Source organism: Biomphalaria glabrata, chromosome 8 (genome assembly GCF_947242115.1).
Source record: "Biomphalaria glabrata chromosome 8, xgBioGlab47.1, whole genome shotgun sequence".
In the NCBI taxonomy this organism is placed as follows: Eukaryota; Metazoa; Mollusca; class Gastropoda; family Planorbidae; genus Biomphalaria; species Biomphalaria glabrata.
Window position 1 is genome coordinate 39932006 of NC_074718.1, and position 25574 is coordinate 39957579.

The 25574-nt window shown below is 34.8% G+C and overlaps 1 protein-coding gene across 7 annotated transcripts in view; it reads right to left on the reverse strand.

Moving 5' to 3' along the window:
* Positions 1–1531: 1531 nt before the first annotated feature.
* Positions 1532–25574, reverse strand: part of LOC106075931 (tripartite motif-containing protein 2-like) — a 39993-nt gene continuing 15950 nt past the window's right edge. For 5 of the 7 annotated variants that reach the window (XM_013236818.2, XM_056039561.1, XM_056039563.1 and 2 more), the window contains 12 exons: positions 17534–17649; positions 17171–17366; positions 14779–15134; positions 13648–13827; positions 12789–13019; positions 11730–12006; positions 9702–9891; positions 8940–9079; positions 7315–7564; positions 6714–6951; positions 5455–5595; positions 1532–4418 (listed from right to left, as the gene is read on the reverse strand). In XM_013236818.2, the coding sequence (XP_013092272.2) occupies positions 4266–4418; positions 5455–5595; positions 6714–6951; positions 7315–7564; positions 8940–9079; positions 9702–9891; positions 11730–12006; positions 12789–13019; positions 13648–13827; positions 14779–15134; positions 17171–17366; positions 17534–17635 (2454 nt within the window). In that variant the 5' untranslated portion in view covers positions 17636–17649 and the 3' untranslated portion in view covers positions 1532–4265. Of the gene's footprint in view, positions 4419–5454; positions 5596–6713; positions 6952–7314; positions 7565–8939; positions 9080–9701; positions 9892–11729; positions 12007–12788; positions 13020–13647; positions 13828–14778; positions 15135–15829; positions 15925–17170; positions 17367–17533; positions 17650–24197; positions 24626–25574 lie in introns of those variants that run through there. The other 2 variants (XM_013236811.2, XM_013236840.2) reach the window with 2 other exon arrangements.

Sequence of the window (25574 nt, forward strand, 5' to 3'; positions counted from 1 at the left end):
ATGATTTTGCTTATGGTCTCAGCTCTTGATTGAGATTCTTAAAGTAATTTTTTAAATCAAATACTGTTAAAAAGACATTAAAGTTTAAGAAAATTTTTTTACTCCTTTGATGCTTTATTTTTCTTCTTTGTATCATTGTAAAACCTAGCTCCTATTGTGTGGGTCTAGTGTAGTAACTGTACATTGACAAGCACTTCCTGAACTAAGGTCAAACTTAATGTCACATGAATACATTGTTATAAGATGGCTTTGATTGTTTTAATCTCATACTCAGCGCTATCACTTGTATTGAAAACTTATGATAGTCTCTCATAGTATCTTGTAGGTTTTCAGAGCAACATTCATATTTCAATATGGCAGCTTCGATAAATTGTATACTATGTATTCATAACTTATTTGATAAGGTCAGACTGTTTTGTATTTTCAGTTCTACCCATGTAGTGTCTAACAATCAATCAGGTTTTTGCTGAGATTATAGAATCAATAAAAAAATATTTTTTTTGTTCATGTCTTATTGTAAATTTAAATTATTTTGCTAATTTAAAAAATATTGCTGGAATTTTGTTTAACCCCTCATAAAATTGAAGGATTCTATATATGTTATCTAAAGTCTATTAAATTACTTCATCTGCCCCTTATCGCCCCAGCCCTTGAGATATCCAAATGTTCTTTTGACCAGTTCACTAAAATGTTCTGTTGACCAGTTCAATAAATTATTCTGTTGACCATTTTACTAAAATGTTCTGTTGACCAGTTCACTAAATTGTTCTGTTGACAAGTTCACTAAATTGTTTTGGATGTCTTCAGCTGTATGAGACCCATGCTGTCTTTCATGGGTCTTGTGATGAAACCAAACCTTATCAGTTTTTAATGTTGTTTAAGCAGCAAAGTTCAGTTGGACATTCAGTTCCTTTAGGGTACTTCTTTATTTGAAATGTGATTCCTGAATTGATCCTTAGATATTAGACCAGAAAAAAAAAAAAAAAGAGTAAAAATTGATTTATTTACTTCTTATGCATCCAGTAATGTACTGGTCTATATTTCTATATGGTTTGTAATGGTTTTTATTGTCAGATATTCTCTGAATAGTCATTTCTCTTTTTATATGTCTATAAGTAACGTAGAGCTCTTATCGGTGAACAACATATGTTCAGTTCCCTCCCCTACATTTCAACCAAACATAAAATCATGCTTGCTACCCAACTAAGAAAAGGAAAACTCTATTGCTTTCTATATTTAAGAGGATCGAGCTTGGTTCTGCTGCACTTTAGGTGTTTTCATTGTTTTAAAAACATTGACATTAGAAAAACAAAATAGCATGAGCCCTTAAATAGTTTCTTTGCTATGCATATATATTCATGTATTGTGAATGGAATTATTATATTCAGTTAATGAAAGGATAAACAAAATCATGAGTTTGATTTGACAGGAAAAGAAGAACTGTCTTTAAAGACACTTTGTGGCAACTCTTTCAGTCACATCCCAACAGCTAACACTGAAGACAGCAACAAATAAACCCTTAAGACTTGAGTTTGATGCAAAACCAAAACATTTATTAGACATTGAGCAACAGAATGATAGTTAATGACAACACATTTTATAGTTTCATTTTACTCCTCACTTCAACTATGCTGTTTCTTGAAGCACTTTGGTGCTGAATGAAGCAGGTGAAATAGCTGACTTGATGTCTCCTGACACAATACAAATTATACAAATAGATGTATCAAGCCTATGAGATAGCATCTGTCACACCCAGCAAACCTTATTCAGTTAATACTGGTTTTTTTTTAACAATGGTCATTCTTAGAAATCGTAAAGCTAGTCAAAGGTCAAATCTATTCAATTATAGTAAGAGATCCATTTTAATGCTGGCTTTTCAATTATTCCCCATTAACCAATCAGAAATCGCTACACATTCCCAATAATACTAACATTCACACTATTATGAACCCAAAACCAACTACAAAATTTGTAGTTTTTAAAATTAACCTAATAGATGAAAAAACAACTTTCCCTTCAGTAATTAGTTGTTGTTTTTTTTTAAGACGGGCATTCCAAGGTTTAGATGCATTCAATTAGTAGTAAATATCTGAAGCCATCAAAGGACTAGCTAGTTCCTGCTTCTCATGAAAGACATAGTAAATTAAAACACACATTCATTTCATCTTGATAAACTTTCACCAAGCTATATGTGACAAGTCAAAATGTATCAAGCTTAACACTAAATACAATATTTATAGAATTACTAGTGAGATTCATTCAAAGTGAAATAGAAAAAAATAAAATAAAGAAAATCAAATGGCTCTAAAAGCTGCTTGAATAGATGTCTGTGCATGGGATGACAATAAGCTTTAGATAAACACTATACAAGAGAACAATAGGCTAGTTGATGTGTTGGTCCCTAGCATCATGCCATACATAGCATCAAGCTTAACACAGTTATGAAAGCTCTGCACTTCAATCCCATGAATACATTGTGGTACTGCAAGGCTAACAAGATTAGGCTCCCATTAGTCTAATCCCACTCATTAATTTCACATCTCCTTATGACAAATTTTTTTCATTACAAATAATTGACTGGAATGTCTTTGTATTACACTGGTCATTGAGTCGCTCCAAACAAAACATAATTACAATAAACCATTGGAAGCCATTACACTGGCCATCTTAGAGCTTCAAATCTAATATAGTCATAGTGCTGCGGTAAAGAAAAAAAGCAAAACACTGTTCATCACAAAAAAAATGGATGGCTGCCTGGTCGTGCGGTTTGCACGCTGGACTGTCGTTCAGATTTATCGATGGTCCCGGGTTCAAACCCTGCCCGCTCCCATCCCCCGTCGTCCTGCGGGAGGTTTGGACTAGGAAGTAATTATCTTCAACTCTGAAGGAACATCCGAAACATGTAAAACATTTTACAAAAAAATGTTTTTAAAAAAAAAAAGGGCCCAGCATGCTTGATGACTAAGAAGTAATAGTCCACTTCCACAATATTTTTTATGATACAAGTATATGAAGTCATTAATCTATAGATGGTAAGCCAATCTATAGATGGTTAGCCACTTATTTAAGTTCTATTTAAAGATCTATGAAAAAGTCAATATACCAAATGTGTTAAACCTAATTTTCATTTTAATGAGCTACTTTATAATGGAAATGTTTGTAAATTATGCATGCTTCATGTGTTCCTTCAGATTTGAAGATTATTACATCCTAGACCAAAATCCTACCTCAGGACGACAGGGGATGGCAGGCTTTAAACCCACTTTCAACGAGATAACAGTTCAGAGTGCAAATCACACTAACAGGCGCCATTACTAGGTCACAGTGTAATTTTAAAATTGTGTTTTTTTCTTTCGAACCGATACCAAAATTTGACTAAGAACTCAGGCATTAGATGTGAAATAATGTCATGGATGTTCTGTTTTTTTTTTAAATGCCTGACAAAACCAGTTACATGATAAAAATGTATAATAGTGAAATAATGTGAAATAGGATTATTTGCTTGCAAATGTAATAAGACTCCAAGGCCTACCTTGGCCAAGAATAATCAGGAATTATACAGTTGAAATTTTTAAAGTGACTAAATTTACAGGCTTTAATTCTGTCTGTGAAATTTGATTGCATCATATCCTGAAAAAATGTGTATTCTGAATCCTAAGAAAAGAATAATTCATAGCCTTGTACAGCTTATAATAAATTAATATATATTTTCCACATAGATTTGATGACACAAATTAATTATCCATATATGCAACAATAGAAGTGACTTTTGACTAGATCCATAGCAGGCAATCTCTTCACTCAAACAAACAGGAGGTAGTCTACACAAACAACCAAAGAATTATTTTCCTTGTACCATTATGATCATCTTCTGTACAAATTGCGAAGTATAGGACAGTTGTATCATATACCACTTATGGAACTTGGCATGTGTAACTACTGTGAGCAGAATCAGTGAAGTAAGAACACAAAGGTTTCAAAGCAAGTAGCCACAATCAAGAATTAGTCTATGGAAAATGATCCATTTAACTTAAGCGATACTACCACATGTTGCAATATGCAGTCTTTTCAAACAATCCTTCAATAGAAAAGTCCATTGAGTTATTCACTTCTGAACTGTACACTAATTGGAATCTTCTTGAAAACAGAAAAAAAACGGCAAGTCTTTATCTATATTGAATTGTTTATAAATCTGGTAGGTTTATTAATATCTGCAAGTAGCAAGGAGTCTCTTTACTTGGTCTCAACAAGTAATGCATAGATCACTATTGCAGATATTTGTAATATTTGAAACAGTGATTCCCAGAATCAGCAACAACTAAAACACCTAATGATGCCACAGCTAGTCCTTGTGGTCCATAAAGTGGTTCACTGGCAGTGTTGACGTAAGACAGAAATGATCCAGTCGAATCAAATACCTGAAGGAAAGAAAAACATTATCAGTTAACAATTTTTGAATAAATAAACAGATACAAGTGAATGGATGATGTTCATATAGTCATGATATGTTGAAATGTTACCATATAGGATTGTGCTGATCAGACAATGTGTTTCTGAAGCTTTAATTTTGTAAAACAAAACAATTTCTGAACACTCAAAGAATATCATGGTGCTGCTATAATACTTAACTATGATGATATATACACTTCATAAATGTACAATTTAATTAAAATAAATTTACTAAGTCGCTGATGTCCCCCAGAAACTCATAATCCATCTCTTTAAATAGCCACCAATCTAAGTCCTTTCCCTTTTTCTTGAGCCTTCCAAGCTTTTCTAAATGCTTCTAAACTTGTTGTTACTGTCAACGACATGACTTTACGACGCATATATTCTGTCCTAGTATTGATAAAAAAATAAAACAATGAAAGAATAAACAACTTGTTTTTCCCATAAAAGATAAACTGCTTTATGTTACATGACTCTATTTTAATATATTTATGGCTTTTGATGATCTAGTATTTATTACATAATGACATCGATAAGTTAAGAGAAAGGCTGCATAAAAAGTCTGCAAATGTTTTTTTTTTTTAATCTAGTCAGTTATTTTAGAACATAGCAATTTTGTCCAACTTTGCTTATTATACTGTCACATTATTCATAGCATAAAATACTTCTATAGATACATAATGATGATAATATTAATTTATACCAACAAGTACCTGTTTTAGTACCCACAGAATACAGTTGTTTTTAAAGATATTAATGTAACTATATTTTTTGTCAAAGTAAAAAATTTATATAAATAATTGAGAACTACTAGCTACCACCAGATCAAATAATGACAGGAAACTATTTTTCTTATATAAATATTATATATGGCTTCTTTTTAGAGCAAGGATAGGACCCCATATCCTTCTTCAAATTTACAGGCTATAAGAAATTTGCTCATCTACGACCATGATCATAGTGATCACATGGATATTGTTTTCTAAAAAGATTGGTTGTACTAACCTGTATCCTAGAATTGCCCCAGTCTGCTACCAACATATTGCCTTTATCATCTACTGCTACTCCAGTCGGGGCATTGAACTGTCCATTGCCCTCTCCACAAGAGCCAAAACAGAACTTAAAGTTGCCATCTCTATCAAAAACCTGTTTGTGAAAATGATACAATAAATATATCTTATTATAAAATATATCTTATTATATATATGCTAGGACACATTTATAAAAGGGCTCCCTTCTTTCCTGGTGCTTTTAGAACATGAAATGGGTTGCCTGAATAATCCAAAAAAAAACAACTATTACTTAGCAGAGGTTAAGTCTCTAATTAACATGCAAGACTAGATTGACACTGCCTGGTTGTGTGGTATGCGCGCTGGACTGTCATTCAGACTTCTCAATGGTCCCGGCTTCATACCCTGCCTGCTGCCATACCCGTCGTCCTGTGGTAGGCTTGGACTAGGAAGTAAATTATCTTCAATTTTAAAGGAACATCCGAAACATGTAAAACATTTTACAAACATGGTTATTTGTTGGACTTTATTGTCCTCTCTTTTGAAGGAACCTCTGTAATTGATAAGTTATAAGTTTTTTTATGAGATCTTCAGCTTTTGTTTTCTTTCCTCATCGGCCATGGATGCATAAAGAGTGTTGTTATGTGTAGAAGTGAAATGTTTCTATATATTATAGTCTAAATAAAAGGCCACAGTTTCATTGTAAAGTCACACAGGTTTGTCTTTAACAAATTAGGAAAAAGTACCTCTACTACAACTTAAACATGAAACATTACTAATAAAGTTTTTTTTATTTGACATTTTATAGTTGAAAAGTTTAATTAACATTTACAGGAACACAGCTACCATCCACTCGATAATAACATGTAATGTACTCCGAAATTGTGTTAATTACTTCAATGTTTTAACTCGTATTAAAAATTTGAATTTTTAAATTGTGATAGAAATCATACTTTTGAATGATTGTTATAAAATGTGTTGGGCAGGATTATACCTTTCTGTGGGCCCATCACTGAGTTGAAAGGTTAAAACATTTTTGACTTCTACTACTCTGGGTTGCTCCCCCCCCCCCACCCATATTTTTTGTGATGCAGATTTTATTTACTATTTTTATTGACCGAAAAGGAAATACTTTGAAGTTTTATAAATCAATCAGCTCAGAAGAACCAGCACAAGGCATTATGATATGTAAATAGTTTTTGCATGTGAAACACATTGTTAACAAATAAAATCAATTAGAAAAATTGTTGATACCTTCACACAATGGTTGTGAAAGTCGGAGACAATGATGTCATTGTTTTCATTGACAGCCGCATAGTGGGGACCTGCAAACTGGTCATCTCGGTTTCCCCTTGACCCAAATTTGTGCAGCAATTTACCGTTGGACTGAAATATCAAAACACAGCTGGACTTGTTGTCTACCACAATGATTCTTCCTTCTTTGTCCACTACGACTCCTTTTGGACCTTGAAGTCTACCGATGCCAATACGACTGCAACAACGAAGAAAAAAAGTTACTACATATGTTTACAACAAAAGAATTTTACAAGTGCTTCTTCTTCCCAAGTGATAACAGAGCTTGGATATTGGCTGCCTGAAACAGCCAGGAAAACCAACGACTTGGCAGATTTTACATCACTGATTAACATGCAAGATTAGATTAATTTAATTATCTTCTCTTTTGAACTAATGTCGGTAATTTATAAGATAAGAAGTGAATGTCCATTAAATATGATTTTAAATTATGTTTTGTAACTGAACTCAACAGTCAGCATTTGTTAGTCTAGATCATCTTGATCAAAATATATTTATGTTTCTCAAGTTATAACACATGGCCTCTATTTCATTTTACTACCTGACATATTTTCCTTCAGGGTTAAAAACGCTGACCCACTTGTTGTCATAATCAGCAACAAGATAATTTCCATTGAGCGTAACGGCTACACCTGTCGGTCTCTGCATTTTTCCAGGGGCTCGACCTGGTGTCCCAAACTTGAGACAACATTCACCAGAAGGCAGAAAAATTTGAACTGTTTGATTGTTGCTATCTGCGACTAAAACTCTCTCGTCATGGTAGCACAGACCTTGTGGGTTTGAAAATTCTCCTTAATAAAAAAATGGAAAAAAATCATTTGAATTACAAGTAGGCCTACTAAAATATTTAAATGGTTAAATCAGCAAAGTGATAAAAGTTTAATTGATATTTGAAATAGAGGGGTGATAAAATACATTACTAAACCACATTGTTTCTATTAAAAATATTTTAACATTAGACCATTTTCCTATAAGAAATACTTTAACACTAGATCACCAAATTTGTATTAGAAATGTGTCAAGTTTGTCAATAGAATATTGGCAGAATTCTAGAGATGGATGGGCAAGTCCAACCACTGAGAACATGACATTCAATTTGAAAAATAAGATTATTCGGTCAATGTGGTGGTTTCATGAAATCTGGCTACTGCAGTAAGAGTGCTATAGAGGAAAACTTTTTATTAAAAATTAGTTTATACATAATGTTCATATTGAGATATATCATGACATGTACAGGCTTGGTGCTTCAAAATGTCAATGCAACACTGGAATATACTTCCAGTGCATGAACTAATAAAATACTCAGAAAGACACAAAGGTAAAAGCACTTTTTATATTCCATATGCAAGGACAAATTCCTACAGGTAAATATTGCATGAAAGATGTTGCCAGAATCAGTCAGAAAAACCATTGACTTAACAAAGCTTAATTAACATGCACAACTAGATGTACACATGGACATTAGTTGCATGACATAAGTATCTTCTTGTTTAAAGAATTTATAAGATACGTCAAGACATAAAAAAACTACTTATTGTTTTTCAAAATTGCTTTTTTTAGTTTTTTTTTTTATTATTGAAGCGCTGAAAATATTTTTTTAGAAACTGAAAAGTTATTAAAACCAGTATGCCAAAAGCAGTCTTTTTTGGTGAGCTGAAATGTGGTTGACATAACACAGGTGCCCCACAGAAATGCCTCAAAGACCAGATTTAAGCACCAGCTTGCTTTAATCGACATAGAAGAAAGCACCTGATTGCATGTAGCTTCAACAAGACAGCTGGAGGTCATTTACAATGGCCCAGGATACACATTTGAGACCAAAAGAAAATCTGCTGCCGAGGACTGATGTAGAAGCTGAAAATAAAATTTAAATTGACCACCAGTGGACAATAGTTATGCCTGCGTTGCATATGGCTAAATATGTAGGTCACAGCTGCGGCTGCATTGCCACGGGAAATACCGCATTCCTCATTGATCCTCGGACTCGAAGACAAGCCTTATTGTCCTATTAAGCTTTTTAGACCAAAAATAAAGTAAAAAAAAATTGTACTAAAGTAGCTAGAAATTATAGTGTTACAATGAATGAATTCTAAGGTTATTTATAGGGCTATTATAAATTTGCAGTATCAAGGGCAACAACAAAAATCAAAATGAAATGGTAATGACCTTTGTTTCTGCCTTTAACACCAATTCTGATAATAAGATCATCTTCAATACGATTGGTTCTTCTGTTGCTTGAGCCTTGAGACCTTGAACTAGAGGGACGCTTCACTCCTTTTTGCTTAACAGCCATAGTTCTAGGAATTCTGGAGGGTATATTATGTAAAAAATGTTATTGGAAAAATCTGTCTTTTATACACACACACAAATGTTTATCATGTCTGTATAAATAATCTTAATTATTAAACATGAATAATGAAATTAGTTACATAACAAATATGTGAATTATGAAAACAAATGTTTTTCTTAATTATATAAACGCAGTCGTTGGACTCGAGTTTCATAATAAAAAAAAAAGCTTGAAATGTATTGCTGCTTAATTACTTCCCTTTATTGCCAGTGAATGTTCATTTCTCACATGAGTAGCCTACATAATTGACTACTTGTACTCACTAGAACCAAAGCCTTGTATCAATGTTAGCTTAATATTTTCTCTGGTAATTTTTTTTAAGATGTGAAAAGTAAATTGCTTATCATACAAGTCAAACTTAAATTACCTTTCAGAGAGATTCATATAAAAGAATTACTTTTTCCCTTTTTTTTGTCCCTACCATGTTCATGATTAAGTAAGTGAATATCATTTTGCATATAAATCATAAAAAGAAAAAAAAACTTTCAACAAGTCTATGTAGATCAAGAGAATATACTTGATATTCACTATCCATTTGTACATTTAAAAAAATAGGGACTAGCAGTGAGCTCAATTACCTTGTGGTTCCATTACCATTTGCATCTCCTATATCCACTGCACGAATTTTATAGGGTGATCCTTTAGTGTGTAGGCCAAACATACAAACACTAAGATAATACACTCCAGGTGACTGAAGAACAAAGGTCAGGTCATAGGTTCCATTCTGATGATCTGTGATTGTAGGAAATAACCTCTCTTCACTTTTATCTGTTCAGAATCAAGAGAAATAGATATAGATATATAAATATGATATACAATTTTACCAATAAACATTTGACATAAATAAAAATATGTAAATGACCAGTATGTTGGACATGTGATAATATATCAATGAATTAGTTTTTTTCCCCATAAATTTTGAGATAGTTGAGAGAATTTTAGTAGTTTCAGACAAATTTGTTTCTATTTATTTTTGTTTTCAATATGAATGGATAGATATTACAAAATAGCTTCATGATTAAGGAAGTTTTCTAAGTAAGGAATAATAATAAAAACAACTATTTTATTTATTAGAGCATGTATTTGAAATGAAACTAAAGCAGTAACAAAAGGTAATATAATAAATAACAAAACAAAACATATTAAAAAATATTGTTCATTTTTTAGTGTAACTAATATGACACAGTTACCTAAAATCTAAACTCTCTAAAACTTAATAATATAATAACTCAACTTTATGTCTTCTAAACCCATTTAAATGAAATAGTGGAGAGGTTTATATATTAAACTTTGCTGTAGTGGAGAGGTTTAATATGTATATATATATATATATATATATATATATATATATATATATATATATATATATATATATATAGGGTGATTTCTTTTCTTTACTTGAACATTTAGTTTTCATTAAAAGTTGCCAGTACTTTTCTGATTACAGTGGGGGACATCTTACCCCAAATATTCCAGTATATGTATCACAAAATGGTAGCATTCAGATTTCTTATTACAAAGATATATTAAAAAGTTATAGTTTAAAATTATACATTTTAAAAGATTCATGGCTAAAAATCAAAATCAAGCACAACAACAGCCAAGCATAATTTAAATTATATATATATAGAGAGATATATATGAGATAAGTTAACTATAGGAAACGTAAATCAAATTTCCCAACAATGATTTTATTGGAAAGATTAAATGTTCAAAATATGCTGCTAAACTAGTTAATCACCAATATTACCTCTGTGCAGTTTTAACCTGAAAATAATTTTAATATGAAGAGTGCAACAAAATCTATTTTGAAAATAAAATGATTTTTGTTGTTTTATACTTTTTAAATGTTTCTTCAGACTTTAAGATCATAACATCCTAGCCCTAACCTGCTGCAGGACCACATGGTGGGCTGGGTTTGAACCTGGGACCAATGAGATGATAGTCAAGAAGGTCTAAAATTTTTCTTAAGCACATTATTTATTTAATAATGCTTGTTTGTTTTAAAAGAAAAAACTACGCTGGGCAGGTAACCTTGAAAGAATGTCATAGAACAGAGGACCGAAAATTGTATACAGGCAAAATCCAAAGGCAGGCGACCCAAATGCAGACCCCTAATGCGATAGATTGATGATGTGAAGACAGATCTACAACAGCTTGGGGATTGGGCATGGAGACAAAAGGCCAAGGAGAGATCTGAATGGAGGGATGTATTGAAGCAGGCCAGAGCCCTTCATGGGCAGTAGCGCCACTCGGATGGATGGATGGATGTTTTAAATGTTTCTGATGTTCTTTCACAATTGAAGATTATTGCATCGTAGCCCAAACCTCCTGCAGGACAGTGCTGTATTGCGGGGTTGGGCAGGGTTCAAATCTGGGACCATACAGACAACATTTTAGAGAGCATACCACATTATCAGGCAACATTTGTAATATAAGTAAATTGGTGAGTATAAAAGAGTGGGAATCTGGAAACACACAAAAAAAGATTTTGCACATTTCTCTTTAGATTATATAAGTTAGATCAATCAATCGACAAATATAAACAATTAAATAAAGAAATAATCTTAAATTTCTGAGCTGGCAAATGATGAAAGAGAAATAACCTGTTGACAATGAAGCAGTAATGGGAGCAAATCCAGTTTTAACCAGATCACCATTTCTGTCCCTTGTGGTGACTGTCACTGTGGATGCCTTCCCCACAATACAGTTGCTGAAAGCCTCCCCGCCCACTGTAGTCTGATGTGGAACAGCAGCATTGTTGCAAACGCAGCCTATGCCAGTGATAGTCTCCCTTAATCCTTCAAAGTCTTTGTCATCAAATACAATTAGTGGATTGGTCTCAGGTTGTAGGCTAATTCCGCAGGCTAGAAGGTCATTTAGCTGCAAAGCAAAAAAAAAAGTTCTTGTTAAGAGTAGCTAGGTTACCTTGACATGTTTAGCTTAATACTTCGACTAATTTTTTTTTTTATCATAAGACAGCAAGATAACTCCATGACTCTTTCATTATCATCCATTGTTAGTGATCCTCATGGAACATAGGGCCACAATAAAAATATGTCGCTCTCCGCAGTCTCTTGCTAGTCTTTTAATTGTCTGTCCTGCCCTCTCAACTTAATCTAGTACAGTGTGTTGACATGTTCTTTCTCTGCATCTTGTGTCCTGGGGATTACAATCTTGGGCCTATTTGTTTCAAAGCATGGCACCTCTATATTTGTCAACACATTGCCCAGGTTTTGATGCTTTCTACATCACTGCATTTTGAAGATATTTATTAAACATGAAGGTCTGTACTTTTTTTCATGTTATTGGAAAATTCTGTCTTTCCATGTATCAGAATCATAAAGTAGGACTACTATGAAACATTAGAAAAAAACACAAACAATACATAATATGCTAAGGTAATTTTGATTACTTACGTACAGACCTACTTTAAAAGATACTGTAACAAAAAGTAAAAAGTTAATACTTATAGGCCAGCTCAATACTAATTGGGCCACCACATCTTGCTTGAGCAATACTTTCAAAAACAATTAGTAAACAATGTCACAGTTATCCCCCCCTATTAAAAATAAATAAATGATGCCACCATAACAACAGTAAAAAGATTTGTTTTAAAAATAATTGGAACAGACATAGACGTAGACATAGACAAATGATCTAACCTTGCCTGCCATTTCTTTCTTTACCATTACAACATCAGTGTCATTCCCATGAAGCAGTGAGTCTTCCGTTAGATCACAGCAGCTACTAATGCAGGTTAGATGTTTTTTCAGCGACCTCTTCTGTTCCTCTAACACTTTCTCCTTTATGGCTGACACTCGGCTCAATTCCTCTATGGCAGATTTTTTCCTAGCCTCTAGTAATGAGGTCATTTCATTAAATAAATCAGTTATCTGAAACATAATTAAAAAATTTAACAAGGATGTATCATTTTACTTATATAATAACATCAAAAATATATTTTTAAAGAATGTAGATTCCATTATATTGAGTGATAATGTAAAGTACTTAAAATCTATCTTTATAATGTAACAAATACAATAGTTAAAACAGTAAAAGAGGCTAAAGGCTCATTCTATTATCTAAAATGTCTAAATAAGAAATTTACTAATCTAGATCATCTTTATTAGCTGAATACCGTAATTATTGTTTTGATCTAAAAGGTAATGTCACATTGAACTTGACTTTATATTACTTAAAAATGATTTTAAACTTCTAAACAATACATCTAGGAGGCGTGGTGGCTTAGTGATAAAGCACTTGGATTCTGAAAGGAATGTCCTGGGTTCTAATCCTGGTGAAGACTGGTTTTTTAATTTCGGGATCTTCGGGCGCCTCAGGCCACCCAGCTTTATGGGTACTTGACTTTAATTGTGCTGGCAAGATGACATTCTTGTTAACAGTGGACCACAGAAACAGATGACCTATATCATCTGCCCTATAGATCACAGAGTCTGAAAGGGGAACTTGACTTTAGTAAACAATACATCTCTATGCAGGGCAAACCAACTGATAACTGACCCTATGTTCAGCAGCTAGTTTATTGCGACACAAAACTTCCTGTACAGCGTCCACTTCTTCTATCGCATGCTGAACCTCTGGTGTCATCTGTCTGACTCTGGACACAAGAGAGGCGAGGGAAGTTTTGTGTTCTGTCACTGCCTCTGATAAGATGACGGTCATGTGACCTATATGTTCTACCTGCACAGATCACAGCAAGAATGCAAGTCAGTAGAGTGTTCCTTTTTACTTCCAAATAAATCAATTAAAAGTTACTTTTTACTTTAAAATAAATCAATTAAATATTCTTTTTACTTTTTAAAATACATCAAATCAATTAAAGTTTGCTGTAATTGTATTAATGCAATATGAATCTAGATCTACATTTAAAGATCTAAATTTGTAATTTAACAGTGAAACTCATTGAAGATGGAACATCAAAAATTAACATAGATCTTTCAAAAAAATAGACTAATTTCTTTTCAAGATTTAATATGTCTGATTGAATGTCATTTATATCAAAATGAACTATTTTAAATATAACTGTAGCCTATAGTTATGACAAATAAATAAAGATATAGATAAATCAAATAGTATACATAAAGAATGAATCAATCTAAATTTATACAAGATTCTATTCTATATCATAAGCTATATCATATTCTATATGGTAGGACAAATTAGTACAAGTGCTCCTTCTTCCCTATTACCAATAGAGAATGGAATAGGAATAGGTTGCTTGAGTCAGCCAGGAAGGAAGGAAAACCAACAACTTAGCACAACAACTAAGCAGAGTTTAAGTCACTGTTTAGCATGTACATATAACATGCATGACTAGATTGACATCAAATGTGTATGATGTTATTATCTTCTTTTTTGAAGTAATGTCTGTAATCTATAAGATATGATATTCCATGTCTATACTTATATACTACACACAGCATATAATAGTATTAGTAGACTCAATATACCGACTATATATATAGTGGACCCTGTAGGGGCATATGATAATAAAGTCTCTTTTATCTATAGATATTGACATAGATTATAGTTATAGATTATTAAGTAGAAATTTAACCTTATTAATCATTTAGACAAAACAACTCTACAAATCATCTATATTAATAGTATTATTTATAGATCTTCATCTACCTGAGTGCATGTTTCACAGACAGCTGTATCACAGAGTGAACAATAATACTTGAGAGGACTCCCTGCATGGCTGGGGCAGACTATGGCCCCTAACTCCACTTCTTTAGAACCGCCATTGGTCAAAGAGTTCGATTTACAGGTTGGTGCTTCAGCTAACAAAACAAGATGATGCTGTCCTGGGACTTCCTTTTTCTCCTGAGGAGCGTCCTCCATTTTGTTTGTTGTGTCTCTATGGTGATCAGAGCCGCCAATATTATTATTAGTGTTGTCCATGTTGGTATGTTTGATGCTGCAGTTAGCGCATAAAATTTCTTGACAATCCAAACACTTGGAAGTAGGGATGGATGCCAACTGACCTGTGTTACAATATTACAAAGTGCCATTAATATCTCAGAGTCTAAAAAGGCCTAACTTGTGTAGGCCAGTAATAGAGCTAGACATATAGGTCCTCAGTATCTGTAATTAGTTCAATAAAATCATTATACGATCAGTCTTTTAATCATGTCTATACTTGTATGTAGCCTACAATAAAATACAGATTATACGAATGTTTTATAAATCAATGCAAAAAAATTCTTGCTATTTATTTTAAAATATAGATCTATGTAGGTCCTGTATTAACTAGAAATTTTTGATTAAAAATGTTGCAATAGATTATATATTTAGGTTATAGATCTAGCTAGTATATAAATAACAATATAAATTATTATAAATTTTAAAATATTACATTTTTTCAAAGTTATCATTATTGCTTCCCTTTGTAATGGAAATTAAGTCTGACCTTAATTTTTAATTCAGCCTAGATATTTTTAATAGATCTATAGATTTGCTTAATCTCTTCATTAAGTAGGATTAATGAATGGATAAGCATAAAATAGCCCAATAGCAAGAAGATTTTAAAACCACATTACTGACACGAAAACAGGACGGCATGGCTGGGATGGCGGATCATGGCTCAGAGTCAGAGCAAGACTGGAACTCGGGTGTCTCACTCAGGGCTGTTTATCGACAAACCGAAGAGCATATAATATACACAAGCAACACAACTTACTGGTTAAACATTGCCAGCAGAATAGGGAGCAGTAAGACTACTCAGTAAAGACATTTCTGTAAATGAGAGATCTATGTAAGTAATTAAGGTGGGCCTCTACGTGTATATAAACGGCAGGGCGGGCTGAACATATCACGTGACTGATAAGGAACTCTCCAAAAGTCTGATACTCATGAGTCGAGTGGTCTGCTACAGGTTTAGAGATAATTCTAAGACCACTTCAATGTGCCCATGCTTGCGTCCCTTCCAAAACTCATCTCCCCCCCCCCCTTTTTTTTGTGTTAATCATAAGAAAGATAACAAAAATTAGATCTCGTTTGTTTGTTTGTTTTAATTACTGAACATAGACATTAAACACATGCAACTTGTGCTAAATCTGTTTCTGTTATTCAGTACCTTAAAAATTATTTGCTGTGTTGTTTTAGAAAGTACAATCGCTACTGTTGTTAAATAAAAGACGAGAGTGAGTTTATATACGCTTTGTAATGAAGATAGAAAATGTTACTTATTTCTTGGGATGTAGTCAAGTCTACCTTTTTAAATTAATATAACAAAGTTTGTATAATTAGTTCACAGTTACTGAGATTTTTTCCGTATAGTTTCTTCACAGCCACATAAAAAAAAAATAAAGTCGACTATTCATGATTTCCCGATTCACGTCTGCTCCTAACCTTGAAATCTTTTCCCCGCTAATGAAATCTATTCCAAAGGATTGGTATAACCAGAGGCGGTGTTAAATGTATGCGGTTATGTGGGTCTACCACCCATCCAATATTTCACATTCAACGTCCCAAGAAATTAACATTTTTTATCTACATTTTTTTTTCTGGTTTTGGTTCACTTTCTCCTACATCAACAAAATATGTGAGGTAGCAGTATCGTAGCTAGGGTGGGGTGAGGAGGGGGGATTTTGACCCCCCCTCCCCCACACTTGAGGGGGTCACTTAAATGAGTGGGTTTTTTTTACATTAAATATTAAATATTACGCAAAATGCATGGGCCCCCAAAGATGTCAAGCCCTCCCGGGACCCCAAATGATGGCAAATTCCTAGCTACGCCCCTGTGAGGTAAAGAAAGAGACGCAGTCCTATTATTTTAAAAGATGGTTTGCAAGGATTGTATTAGATGTACATTTATCCAAGATTTTGGTGTCAGGAAAATAACTTGAGATATAATGTCCCCTTTTAAATGTCTATGGATGTTGCTGTTCATTATAGTCCTAGTTAATATCAACATATACACCCTTTTAATTGTATACATTTTTAAAGGAAAAACAAAGACAATACCCGATTTCGCTAATGCCAATAAAAAATTCGGAGTAGATCTCCATGAGAAACTTACCGCAGCTGGTGCACACTTCCGGTGATGTGATGACCTTGAGTAGATTTAAAAGAAAGTTGTTATTTTGTAGTGCTGCCACCCCGTCCAGGGGCAAGATGGACTGCTGACGACAAACTGGACACGTGACAGACAGAGATTCAGAAGGAATGACATTACTAAGACACTGCTCACAAAAGGAATGCAGGCACGGTAGAACCTGAAGACCAGACACATTCATTAAAGTTAATGTTTGCAAATGTTGGATATGGTCAGTGCTGTCTATTATTGTGCGCAATTCTTACATGCGAGTGTGTGTTTGGGTGTGTGTTTGGGTGTATGTTTGGGTGTGTGTTTGGGTGTGTTACGCTCGAAGGAAATACTCGCCTTTGGGTCCTTGTATCTGTGGTCACAAATGGCGCAGCTGAGAAGATTGATGTTAGAGCCCCAAAACCTGGCCGCGGTAGATGTCATTCTGATAGCTGTCATTCGTGAAACAGCACCTTGGATGACACAAATGAAAGGACACATGACATTGTCATCACTAATCTTTTGTAATTAGCGAGCGATTCATCAAGCAAACAAACAACAACAAAAACAACTCTAAATTTTTTTTCAACGTGGAACTCTGTACGAATCACATAAAGTCACGTGTTTCCTTGGTTACGTGTGGTTTAACGAGTTTAAAGTCCGGATCTCGGGTAACTGGAGACATGAATTTTTAATCAAATTCGAAGACATTTCTGATTCGAAAAAAAAAAGGGATTGTATTTTAGTGTCAGCTGGTGTGAAAAGTAACTTAAAAAGAGTCTAGTGACTCTAGTCTGTGTGTTGGCTGCACAACATCATACTGAAATGATGACCACAATGAAAGGTATTTAAGTTTCTAGGTTAGAGCAACTCAAAAGCCTTTCTTTCAGATATTACATCCCCCAAAAACGTTATCAAACGTACAATTATCTAGCATGTCTTGTGTGTATGGCCAGGCAGTATGGCTGAGTATGGCGATGATTAGAAACAAATTTGCAACATAATAGTTATCAGATGAGACTTATGCAGACTCTGTGCAATGACTATTATGTCAAATAACCAAGCGTCTCTTCAATTTGAAACAGGCTCCATGTTAGTGCAAAGCAGATGGAACCTTCATGCTATATTTATGTCACAGAAACAGCTTTCAGTTCAACTGCAATGAGCAGTCTTAAGTCATTATTAATGCCACGAATACCAGTGTAGACAAAAGTCTTAAACCAACATTCTTCAAGCAAATATATTTAGATTTTTTAACTTCCGAAAAGACTATGGATATTTCTCGTGGCTTATTACAAAAAAAAATATTTATTGTTTAGTAAACGTAATTTAGTGGCATGCAATCAAATGTCAATACTTATATTATCAAGAAAAGTAAATGGTAAATAACCGCATTCAATGGCCTAGAAATGACGTACTTGAAATGTGGATCAGTTCAACTGACATTTAGACTATTATGTTTAATACGTGAGAAATACATTCGTTGGTATTTGTCAGCTTATGGGGCAGATCAAATAACTGTCACTTTAGAGTGTGTAGCCAACTGTTAACGAGGGTGTCATGTGACCAGCACAAGGCCAGTCTTTTTAACTTTGTCCCGTAAATCTCAAATACACCAGGAAACTGAATGATCTGGGGCGAAGGCGTTTTAAGGTCAAAGTCACAGTATTCACTGAGATTCGATCTTGAACCTCTCAGGTACATGGGTACGCCCTAGCATTCAGAGACAACATATGTTCTGAAAGCTGAAAATTGGAACTAGCGAAATCTGCCCATGTGGAGCGTCACACAGAAAGCTGACCACATCCTTTAAAACTGCTTTCTTTACCAAGAGGACCGTACACGTCACTGGCCCCAAAACACTCCAATAGAAAGAAAACTATATGGAGAGCTCCCTGATTTAGAAACCACTCAGCAGTTCATTTCATGTATTGGTCTAGTCATCTGAACGCGCCAACATAATAATGAGAACGAGGAAGAAGACAGAGAAAATGAAAACTATTTTGACTCGTTTAATAAGAATTGAATACATTTGCCGTACAAGTTACAAAGGTTACCTTCTAAACTTTATACCATGCCAGGAAAAACAAATTTATTTGACACTTTTTACAATATAAAATGATGTTAGACATCCGTGAATATTATTATTAGTTTCACGCATTAACTAGCTAAATAGATAGATCTCAATGTTTTTTGAAACATTTATCTATCCTACGCAGTTCTCTCTATCATATGAAACATTATATTTAAACAAAGGATAATATTATTTCAATCTCCAAAAAAGCTTGCTATAATCCTCTTCTTCTCGCTTACTCTCTGACCTAACTCAACACAGGAATTGCAGGATATGTCATTCCAAATCGTAGACAGCAATTATTTACACTGAAAAAAAAGGTATCAAGTGGATTTAAAAGCCCGGTTCACCATTTTTTTCACCCCGGTTCAAATGACTTAGCAAACATGATTCAGGTGGATTGTTGGACGGATATGTTATAATAGCAGTACCCATGTACATACAGCCTTTATGCCACCGTGTCAGAGGCGTGTCAGGCTTAGTTGTCACCTGCATCTCCAACAGAGCGAATGGAATTAGATGGGTGGGTCGGGTACGCCCCTTCCCATTGTGGCCCCCCTGCCACGTTTGAAATGACTTCTCAACATCTCGTTAGACTCCCCCCAGACAGGTCATAATAGGTGTTGTAAGTATGACATCGAGAGAAGACTTAAGAAATATAAACCCCATGGTCGATTGTGTCGAAGGTTCTCAGGTTGCTTTGGCTGAAGGAAGAAACATCGAACAAACAAGAAGGTTGCGAACAAAATGTTTTTGTTTTGTGTTATCTGTATTCGACTTTCTGTTAAAGACTTATTTTTTAATTTTATTTGTCCAACAAATAGTAATTCAGTTTGACTACAATTGTCTACCTAAGGATAACTTCTATGACAATAAGAATTTAGATGCAAATACGAACAACATTCACACGCGAAACACACACACTTAACCAGCGCTTTATGAATTAGACTCCTATGTGCTTCTCAGTGACCCGACAGATGACCTTGTAACACTCTGACCGAAAGTGGGATAAGTCTTAAAATCGTTTTGTTTCATCCCTAATGTTCAGATCTGATGTAACACGTGGTTTTAACGGGTTCAGGTAGTCTTTTAGGATCGTTAAAATAACTGTTACTACTATAGGTCAAACTGTGAATGGTGTCTCGTCTTTTAGTTATTTCTGGTAGCATTTTTCTTACTGCAACCATTAACCTAGTGACATTGGAGACCACAATACGATGGTCTTCAAGGTCATTACTCACCCTTGAAGTTTTTTTCTTAGACGGCAACATCGTCACAAGCCGGCATAGTCTGTAGCAGTGGTTCCCAAACTTTTTTGGCTCGTAGACCCCTTGGAAGTCTTCGTAGACCCCTGGGTGGTCTATATAGACCACTTTGGGAATCACTGGTCTGTAGGAACCATTTCCTTTAGTTACTGGGTCGCCATAAGGTCACGCCTTGCGGTAAAGAAATGTTTTCTGATTTCTAGCTAGAAAGTATTCTCTTGTCACTCGGTCTCTTACTAGAATTAGACTCAATTTTTCGTGGACAATCTTGTAGCGTGACTCGAACCCCAGTCAGTTTTGTTGGAATCTAGTTTCCTACATTTTGCAGCCTATTACAATGAACAGATTGCCAACTTTTTAAAACTTTTTTTAAAACCATAGAAAATATTTGTATCACTGGTTTTATATTTTTCTTTGAAGCGAACCAGTACAAAGGAGAGAGAAAAAAAAACAAGTAACAAAAATTTCCATTGAAAGTTTCACTTTAAAATGTTCATGAGAAACTGAACTATAAAGAGAAACAAAAAATAAAAGTTCTTTATGTGCAAACTGTGAGGGAAATTTTATGTATATTTGCAGATATTTAAAAAAAAAAGAATATAGCATGCTTGTGGAGAGAGTGTCTGTCACTTGAGTTTATTACGATTTTTACAAGAGAGAAAAATAAAAATTCGATTTAGGAGAGCTTGCAGTGAACCGAAAGAAAGTAATTGTTTCTTTTAAGACCTTGAAACGAAACATACATTTTAATACACGCCATAAGTGGATTTTGAATGAGATGACCAGAAGTCGTAGAACCATGAATGCTTACAGTGTGGCAAGGGAGATAAGGCGAAGGAAACAGACAGGGACCCCCCCCCCCCCCGAGATTTGTTTATTTATTGTATTGAACAAAAACGTTTTATTGGAGCCTTGCTTCTATTGGTTGATACGGGAGGAAAGTAAGATAATGAGAAAGACAATGAGAAACAGAGAAAATGAGACAGACAGAGACAAACAGAAAGAGAGAATGAGACACACAGAAACAAACAGAAAGAGAGAATGAGACACACAGAAACAAACAGAAAGAGAGAATGAGACACACAGAGACAAATAGAAAGAGAAAATGAGACACACAGAGACAAACAGAAAGAGAGAATGAGACACACAGAGACAAAGAGAAAGAGAAAATGAGACACACAGAGACAAACAGAAAGAGAGAATGAGACACACAGAGACAAAGAGAAAGAGAAAATGAGACACACAGAGACAAACAGAAAGAGAGAATGAGACACACAGAGACGAACAGAAAGAGAAAATGAGACACACAGAGACAAATAGAAAGAGAAAATGAGACACACAGAGACAAATAAGAAAGAGCAAATGAGACACACAGAAACAAACAGAAAGAGAAAATGAGACACACAGAGACAAATAGAAAGAGAAAATGAGACACACAGAGACAAACAGAAAGAGAGAATGAGACACACAGAGACAAATAGAAAGAGAGAATGAGACACACAGAGACAAACAGAAAGAGAGAATGAGACACACAGAGACAAACAGAAAGAGAGAATGAGACACAGAGACAAACAGAAAGAGAGAATGAGACACAGAGACAAACAGAAAGAGAAAATGAGACACACAGAGACAAACAGAAAGAGAGAATGAGACACACAGAGACAAAGAGAAAGAGAGAATGAGACACACAGAGACAAACAGAAAGAGAAAATGAGACCCACAGAGACAAACAGAAAGAGAAAATGAGACACATAGAGACAAATAAGAAAGAGCAAATGAGACAGACAGAGACAAACAGAAAGAGAAAATGAGACACACAGAGACAAATAGAAAGAGAAAATGAGACACACAGAGACAAACAGAAAGTGAGAATGAGACACACAGTTACAAACAGAAAGAGAGAATGAGATACACAGAGGCAAACAGAAAGAGAGAATGAGACACACAGAGACAAACAGAAAGAGAGAATGAGACACACAGAGGCAAACAGAAAGAGAGAATGAGACACACAGAGACAAACAGAAAGAGAGAATGAGACAGAGAGATATCTATTAGCTCAGTCCAGACACATGTAATAAATGTTTCCCTCTAAAATACATTGCAGCATGACCTGGCTACACCCACAGCAAACGTTCTGTGTGCACTACTTAATGAAAATGTTAATCAGGGCAAACGTCGGGGGACATTAACACCGCACAGGAAAAAAAAAAGATAGAGATGGAACGCGAGCTGGAGAGAGGGGGGGGGGAGAAGGAACTTAACTTCTGATCATCTGTTGTCTGCCATAAGTCACAATGTTCCGGACATCCTGCAAGGAACAAACCAGGACAAAAAACAACAACAACAACAAAAGGCAAATAAAAGAAACGATGAGAAGACAATGTCAAGTGATTGCAGGGCCTTCCATTGGATAAAAAGTTAATGATGATAATAATAATACAATCATAATGATGCAATCATAATAGTAACAATAATACATCGATTTACAAACCGCTGTTAAGAAACAGAATGTAGGCTCCAAGCGCTAGGGGGACATGACCAAAAAAAAAAGGCAATAACTAAATTGATAAGCTTTGAACTGGCAGGTCAGTATAAGTTTCAGGAGTGCACTGAAGCATGCTGTTTGTCTGAGTTCAATTGGGAGTTACTGGTGACATGGGGACATTAAGAGAATAGGTGAGACAGATCAACATAGTCCTGGCCAGCTGGTTATATGATAGTTGATACTGCTTTAATTTCGAAGCCAGTTTAAGGCTGGGTGAAGTATTGTATGTCTGCTACTACACACAGTTCTTACATTTGATTCCTTTAATGCTAGTTTAAATTCATTTTGTTCAGAAGGTTAGCTGTCATTAATTAAGTGTGCAACTTGCCCTGGGGGGTGGGGGAAGGGTCTGTCGATGGTGCTGGTGGTGGGGGAAGGAACTGTCGATGGTGCTGGGGGTCGGGGAAGGGTTAAATACAAATGTTCATTGTCACTCGTTTTTTGTTCTTTGTCTGTTTCAGATTGGACAGTCGTTAGAAAGATCATAATTCAAGGCAAAACTCTTTCAATTTTTTTTCTAACAAATGTGTCTTGTAGGTCTCTAAGACATCTCCGAGCTCTGCAATAACACGATAATGCCAAGGGCAGACACTCGGGCACCCCAAGAAAATGGATGGCTCGCATTGTGATTATATCCCTTTAGTTTTATTTACAGAATGCATAAGCTATATACATAATCTACATAATTTATATCCTCCCTGTCACGACAAAAATAAAGGTCATAATCTAGTACAAAGCAAGAGATAATGATTGATACAATATGAGACGATCTTAAGATCGTAAGGTGTAGATATTTTTTGTGTGTGGGTATGGATGTGGGGGGTGTGTGTGTCGGCGAAGAGAGGTGGAGTAATTTTAAGTGAGGATCATTCATTCTGATTATCATATAAACACAAAAGGCATTGGGCTTATCCAATAATTGATGCTTTCACTGCCATCTAGCGGACTGTTTATAAATAGGCTTTACTTATAATAGAAGTCTAGTAGGGATATTAGGAGTAGCACATTAAATTTATACTGGACCTGGGCTTGACGAATAACAGACAGAAAACAGGACAACCATTAGCAAGAATACAATATTAAGTAAATTAAATCTAAACTTCATCAAATGATAGTTTAAAAAATAATAGTATTCACCTGCAATATTATTCATGTAACTATATTCAGGATAGTTACATTATAAGGCCTACACTGAAATGAATGATATAAATATCAAATAATCCAATGTGTTGTTAGAATTGCTCCAAATACTACAAATGGAACAAATGTTTCCAACACAAGAATATGTTATAATAATCCATTAGTCCAAACGTGAAGTGTAACACTTGCTACGTGGGAATGAGAGAAAGTACAGGTAAACAAAACGCATTCAGTATTAAAGACTGGCCTTGTTTTACGAACATAACACGCAATGCCCCACAGCAAGATCCTGATCTACTGTTGACTGGGCGAAGTTTCTGATTGAACTGAGCGATTGTAGTGTTATTGTTCAACCTGGCTCTGGCCTTTCTCTCTCTCCTATCTCTCTCTCTTTCACACACTTTCTTCATCTCTCTACTCTCTCTCTCCCTCTCTTTCGTTTAACCAATCACTAGAGAGTTTCACCTTGATGTGCACTAAAATGATAACTGGGAAAGACAGTAGCCGAGGTAAAAATACCACACAGTGGTTGAGACTGGAGAGAGAGAGAGAGCAGAGAAAGAAAGAGCTTCGGGAAAATAGCTGATACGAGAAAAGGTAACGAGAGAGATAGAGAGAGAAAGAAGGAACGATCTTTTACTATCCGTATATCATTCTCTCTATTGTCTCTGTCTCTGTATTCTCTCTTTATGTCTGTCTGTTGTCTGCGTAGAGCTAGAGAGAGGAGTCTGGGCTACAAAACAGTCTTGCGTTACCCAATTTATTTTGTATATTTTAGAGAGAAAGACAGATGGAGAAATACAGAGAGAGAGAGAGAGAGAGAGAGAGAGAGAGAGAGAGATTATCTTATAAATTACAGAAGTTACTTCAAAAGAGAAGGTTACGTGCTAGACATTTCATGTGTGAATGTAGTTATACATGTAAATCAGTGACTTAAACTCTGCAAAGTCGTTGGTTTTCCTGATTAATTCAAGCAACCCATTCCATTTTCAAATGGCACTAGAGAAGAAGGAGCACTTGTGCGAATTAGCCCTAGCATTTGGAATGACAAGTGCAACTTTATCTTTGTGGTCCGAAACCATAGAACATTAACACACAACTAGTGGCAGACGAATAAAGGGAAGGAATTGTAATCTAGATATTCGCAAATAGTGAAACAGACACCAATGATTAGGTGGCACCTTCCATTGCCTTAAAGGTAACATCGGTCTTTAGGACAATAACAGACAACGAGAGAGAAAGAGAGAGAGAGTGAGGGGGGGGGAGAGAGGTAGAGAGAGAGGGGGAGGAAAAAAAAAGAAAAACTACACATTAATATTTCCAAGTTTGCGTAATGATGTGCCCGAACTAAATCAAATACGAGGTCAAACCTGG